Genomic DNA, 6,441 nt, shown 5'->3' on the forward strand with positions numbered 1-6,441 from the left:
CTACCATTTGTTCAGCAATGGTACTGCCATGCTGAGAAAAGGGGTCCCTGACAGTCTATACACTTGGGGGCAATTTTTAACTAATTAGTCATTTCATCGCTAGATATTCAAAGGGCTGTCTGTCTGTCCCATTGGTCGTTTCATCTGTCTCACACTTCCTCAGTCAGATCACAGAGCCCTTCCTGAAGTATTACCAGTTTTCCATTTCTCCTCTGCTCCCTCCTTTCTTTTAATAACTCTGGGAGACAGGGAGGCACCTTGTAAAGTTAATTTCCTCTGAAGCTTTCAAAGCAAAGGCATCGCTCAGGCCAGACACCACCACCCCTTTCCACTCCTCAGCAAGGTCACACACCCCTTCTCGGAGCCTTAGTCACTGGGCTGTGCCCGCCACCTCAGGTTTGCCAGGCCTCAGCTCTGTCTCAGGGGCACAGTGAGTTGCCCTGTCCAGTGGTTCTTTGGTCATGGGGTGGGGTCCCCAGATGGGAAGAATGTCATTTATCTGCTTGTTCCTTCCACAGTTCACTTCCTAAGTATGCCCCCCTCCCCTTCACTGTTATGTTACTTTCAGGACTGAGGGACTGGCTGGCTGCCTGTACCTTAGCTGGCATTTCCTCTTCAAAGGCCTGTGGCCTCAGCCACCCAGCTCTACTGAGCACAAAAACCAGTGGAATTGCTGTGGCTTTGCTGCCTGCCTCCTTGGAAAGCAAGGGTAGTTTTTTTTTTTTTTTTTAAACACCCCTTTGGTTTCTTGAGGTGAAGCTTTTCTCGATCACATTTTATTTATGCCAACGAGACCTGTGGCTTTAGAGTGTTTGCTTTTGAATGTTTGTGTTAATGGACTGAGCTGAAAGCATTTCCTCTTACTGGGAGAGGGCCGGCACAGCTGGGGGCCTGGCTGCTCAGCTCTGGCAAAAGTGGTCTCAGAAGGACCAAGTCGCCAGCGAGGAAGTCCAGAAGCTCAGAGAAGGATTGATTCATGTGGCTGCATGGGCAGAGCTAGGATCATAGACTGAGCCTCGACCCTTGGCAGCTCCTTTGATTAATAGGAAGGGGCCTGGACTGGAGACACCTAGATTTGTGCAATTATGCTTTTTAAATTGTCTGGTCTTTTCCTCCTATCTCCAGCCTTCTTCTAAGTACACCTGGCGGTATTAACTCCTCCCAAACTTGGTCAATCCCAAAGCCATTTGTAGGTAACCTAGATCAGCCTATGAAATTCTGTTTTCTCTCCTGTATTCTCCCTCCCCAGTACCTAAGGAATGAAAACAGAAACAAAAATTCAAAAGTCAATTTTAGGCAAGGCACTGTAATTCATAGTAGAATGTTTCCTTAACATATTCAAGGCCCTGGGTTCAATTTTCAATACAGGGAAAATTTAAGTCTCGGTTTTCCCCTATCCAGTAATTAGATCACCTAACCTTGAGGTAAGGAGTGGAGGCAGGAGACAGGGAAGGGGGACCAGACACACCTGTGTAGTGAAACGAGGTCCTCAGCTATATCTTTGGGATCCAGAACAGAGTTGAAGGAACACTGAGCTTGGCAGTTTTTTTAAGAGTGGGTGTTATCCTATCCTTACCACCCTATATCCTGTGAGCCTTTGAGCTAACATTATAGACTGACCTGGACAACTTGAAGATGTGAGCATGTTGGGGACATGTCTCCCTACAGACAAGGTGAGACTACTTGGAGTTTACAAGTTGGGAACCTCTGTGAGTTGGCCTAGATGTTGGACCTACCAGGGATGGAGCCTCCGTTATTAAGCTTAAATAGACAAAATAATTATTGAAAACTGGAATGGAGTGCTGTGAGAAAAGCTGATGTAGAATTCCAGGCACACACAGAGAAGCTAAAAGAGTTTTGCTGTTTGGATTTGGATAGTGGTCAAACGTGGGGCCTAGTGGATGCTGAGCATGCACTCTGCCACTAAGAGCTACAGTCCCAGCCCAAAAGTTAAAGCTTGGGGAAAAACTACTCCATGGTCCTTCATTTGAACTGAGTTCAGTGATGACGACTCTGCACTCTCTATGCCAACCCTTGGCCCTGTGACAAGTGTAGCTTCACATTCGTGGTATCTCTTCTCGGCATCAGACTTCTTTCGACACACTCAGCCTAGACCCGCACATGCTCTCAGAGTGACGTGGACTCATCTTGACTGTTCCTTTGTTGTCCCCTCCCCGTGCAGGGAAAGCTCCTGCAAAGTTGCTTTCTCAACCAGCTCTGATGAGAGAGAAACAAGATCACCTTCTGTTTCACTGAGATGTCATTAACCAAAGAAGGCTAAGCTCAGACATGGAAAGACTGAAGCCTGCTAACACCTGCATAAATTTTTTTTCCTTAAAAAAAATAGTTTACAGGTGGTATCATACATGTTTAATCTCAGCAGCAGAGGCAGGTGGATCTCTGTGAGTTCTAGGCCAACCTGGTCCAGAGTGAGTTTCAGGACAGCCAAAACTACACACGGAGAAATCTTGTCTCAAAAAACCAAAAAAGAAGAAAAATGATACATATACATATATATATATGTATATATATATAACTTATTACATTTACTATACATTTTTATAATTTAAGTAATTTTTTCATATAACATATTCTGATAATTTCCCCTTTCCTAGACTTTTCCTTCACATCGTTCTATTCTTTCTTTTTTGGCTTCTTTTGCTATCCCACAGAGAACTGTTTATAAACCATTGTCCACTCTGCCTTCCTGAAGGACTTTGTTCTGGACGATGTGTTCTCCAAGCTCAGTGAGTTCCCCTAAAGGTCATCTAGTGTCCCCAAGGCAGGTCTTCACTCCTTTTCCTCTCAGCTACTGATCTGACCACTAAAGACTTCTAACAGGCAACACTCCTGGTAGATCCAAGGTCATGTTGGCTTCTGGGTAATGGTGGCTGACTGGTTAATCACATCCCTACAATGTGCCTGCCTGTTCTCCTGCTTAGTGTTTATTATCTGTTCACTGCAGAGAGAGCTTTCCCTTCATCCTGACACCAGATGCTACACTGGGCCTCACCTCTTGGTCTTCCCCTCTTGAAGACCATTCTCTACATATCAGTTTGAGTGCAGAATATGAAATGTAATTTGATGATGCTTCTTGTCTTCCAAGCCCTCTGAGTAGCTTTCTGTTGCTTCTCAGATAATATGTAAAATCCAATCTAGCCCCCTGCTTACTCCTTCCAGCCTGTCTGTCTCCCTACTTCACTGCTGCCCACTCTGCCCCTAGAACAATGTCAAGAACAGGGCTTCTCTATAGTGGTTGCATGGATGAATGAATGAATGAGTAAATGAATGAATGAATGAATGAATGAATTATTAACAGGAATTCTATGAAGTTGGGAATTGGAGAGTAGTGAATGGGTACAACTATTGAGGATAGTTGTCTTATTCTAAGGCAAATATTTCCATCTTGGCTATAAAGTAGATGAAAAGTACACAAAATATATGGAATGGGATTATCTGCCTGTCCTGTCTCACAGGCTCCCATTCTGGTGTGAAGACACAAAACCTGTCCAGTGGTCTACTGAAACCGGGAGCTGGCAGGACCTGACAAGTCTAATGTCAGAGATAACTTTGTTTGCTTCTTGTTGTCATTTTGTTTTAAGTTGATGTTTGGCTAGCCAACAGCCATCCCACTTCCTAAGAGTCCTCTGGTTTCTATTTGAAGGAGACAGTCTTTCCTGTTGGACTCAGTTTGTAGAGGTTCATTTTAAACCAAAGAGATGATTTCTTCCCCAAACTCTACCTTTGAGCACAAGGACCAAGAAACATAAAAACGTGGCAGTGTGGCCTTTCTGCTGGGTGCCAGCTGCTTGCTGTCAAAATGGGCAAGTCATGAAACCTGGGAAAGTGGTGCTGGTCCTGGCTGGCTGGTACTCTAGATGCAAAGCCGTCACCATGAAGAATATTGATAACAGCACCTCAGGCCACCCTTACAGCCGTGCCCTGGTGGCTGGAATTGACTGCTATCCCCGAAAAGTGACAGCTGCCGTAGGCAAGAAGAAGATCGCCAAGAGATCAAAGATCAAGTCCTCTGTGAAAGTTTGTAACTCCAATCACCTCATGCCCACCAGGCACTCTGTGGATATCCCCTTGGACAAGACTGTTATCAACAAGGATGTCTTTAGAGACCCAGCCCTGAAATGCAAGGTCAGGCGAGAGGCCAAGGTCAAGTTTGAGGAATGCTACAAGACAGGGAAGAACAAATGTTTTTTCCAGAAGCTTTGCTTTTAGGTATATTTAGGTATATTAAAATTTTGTTTCCATAATATATATGGAGGTGACCTCTCAGCCATACCATGCCTTCTGTGGGCCCACTAGAGTGGTTCATGGTGCCCCGTCATCCACTAACTAATCCAAGAGCAGCTCTCAATAGTCTTCTAACTGCCCTTTTCCATAATTGGGCCAAAATTGTTCCCACTACTTGTAATTGTTAGCATGATAAAGTTGGTATGAGGAACATCTGAATATAATTCTAATATGTTCCATAGATTTGGGTCAAATCTATCAATGAACCCCAAGTCTTCTGTCCTCTGTGAATCATGACCCTTTCTCCCCTGAAGACCGTTCCTCTGCTCTCAAAAGCCTTGGGGAGACGGCTACTCTGTCAAGCTGTTCTTTTCATTGTTTTGTTTGTTTGTGGCACTGGGAACAGAATCCAGGGCCTTGGTGCATGCTAGGCAAGTGCTGTGCCACTGAGCTGTACCCCAGCCCTAGTCAAGTTCTTACTGATTCTTCAGAGAGGTCCTAGAGCCACTGTCATGTGGTTCCAGGTCAAACTGTGGTCATTTTGGACACAGTTGTGTTTCCACAGTGATGTATGTCAGCAACCACAAAGTAAGCTTCCTGTGAGCTCATGTCAATCTGATACCCTGGGTTTATTGGCTTCTCGGGTTTCACTTTCGCTTATGTAATGGGCTGTGACATTTTTCAATCATTACCTCATGCTGGGACCTTCTTTTCCTTTGTCTCTCCTGATGTGTCATGTTCTTGCCTCTACTCCCTTGGACCTCTTGGCTACAGTGTTCTCAGCTGGTAGGCGGGAGTGGGTGGGAGCCAGATTGTGTGACCACTTCTCCACCCTTCTCCAGACAAGAGCCTGGGTTTGTACAGTGCAATCTCTTGACATCCCTTAGAAAACACAGTGCTGACAAGTATATCGACAGCCAAAAGTATCCACTAAGTAGGCCTGGAGGAACCCAGGCTGTGCTTCTGGGCTAGGCAGGGAGTTAGGCAGTCTTCTGAACTCAACTAAACTGCCACTTTCCCCCACATAGTCTCTATCTCTGGGTGCAGTCCCCTGGATGTTGTCTACCTGAACACATCTACTCTGAAAGAAAATATGAGCCTCAACATGTGAGCAATCTGTGTGAGGATCTTCTGCCTGCACCATCCACTCTTCTATATGCCATCTCCTTAAAATTCAGAAGCCATGTGTGGCCTGAATGAGACAGAGCACTTGCTTCATGCTCCTATGCCACTTCCAACCACACGGGACTCTTCCCAGAGTTACATGTTGGAAAATGGTTGTACTTTACCCATTCTCTCCATCAAAAAGGAAGGAGGAGGCGGAAGGTGAGTCCTTGGTTTCTCCTGCCCTTGCTTTCACCTTTCACATCTACTTCAGATATGATCTTCTCCCCAGAATGTACCAAAGGTATCTGATCGCTTCTATCCACCTAGCTTTCATCATGCGGTCCAAGCTGCTGCCAGAGCTCCACACCTGATGTCACCAGCCACCTTCCTACATGACAGTCCATCACCAACAAGTAGCCAAGGTGACCAGGTGCATCTCTCCTGAGCCTAAAAGTCCAGGACAACTTCCTTCAGCTCTCAGAACAGAATAAAAGGCCAGTTCCCTTGCCCACTTATTAGGTCACAGCTCCTTTGCCTTCCAAGGCCACTGACTCTCTGGCCTCTTTTCTCTTCCTCACAAGTTCCAATGAGTTATAATCAAGCCCCGACACTTAGTTGTCTCTCCTTGGGAACCTGCCCTTGAGTTCTTACCACTAAAGGCCACTTGTTAATGAAATCCTATTGCCAGTGTCTCTGCAGCCCTTTTCTTTCCTTCACAGCACTTCCTATTACATAAAGGTGTGTCTCCAGTGTTAATATGTTCACTTTTTAAAAGATTTATGTGTATGAGTGTGTTATCGGCATGTATGAATGTGCACCACATGTGTGCAGTGCCTGCAGAGACCATCAAATGGCCCTAGATCCACGGAACCTATAGTTACAGATAGTTGCAATCCACCATATGTGCTCTGGGAATTAAACCAGGTTCCTTTGGAAAACAGCAAGAGAGCAAGGTGTGGTGGTACATGCCTTTAACCCCAGTACTCAGGAGGCAGAGGCTGGAGGATCTCTGTGAGTTCAAGGCCAGCCTGGTCTACAAGTTAACCCAGGACAGCCAAAGCTACACAGAGAAACCCTGTCTCAAAAAAC

The 6,441-nt window shown here is 45.5% G+C and overlaps 1 protein-coding gene across 1 annotated transcript; it reads left to right on the forward strand.

Annotated features, from left to right (window-relative positions):
• The first annotated feature begins 3,828 nt into the window (after positions 1 to 3,828).
• On the forward strand, positions 3,829 to 4,230 carry LOC127206578 (60S ribosomal protein L27-like). The gene has a single exon (XM_051165894.1). The coding sequence runs from the start codon at positions 3,832 to 3,834 to the stop codon at positions 4,228 to 4,230; it is 399 nt and encodes a 132-aa protein (XP_051021851.1). The 5' UTR covers positions 3,829 to 3,831.
• The last annotated feature ends 2,211 nt before the right edge of the window (positions 4,231 to 6,441 follow it).

Source organism: Acomys russatus, chromosome 23 (assembly GCF_903995435.1).
Source record: "Acomys russatus chromosome 23, mAcoRus1.1, whole genome shotgun sequence".
NCBI classification, from domain to species: Eukaryota; Metazoa; Chordata; class Mammalia; order Rodentia; family Muridae; genus Acomys; species Acomys russatus.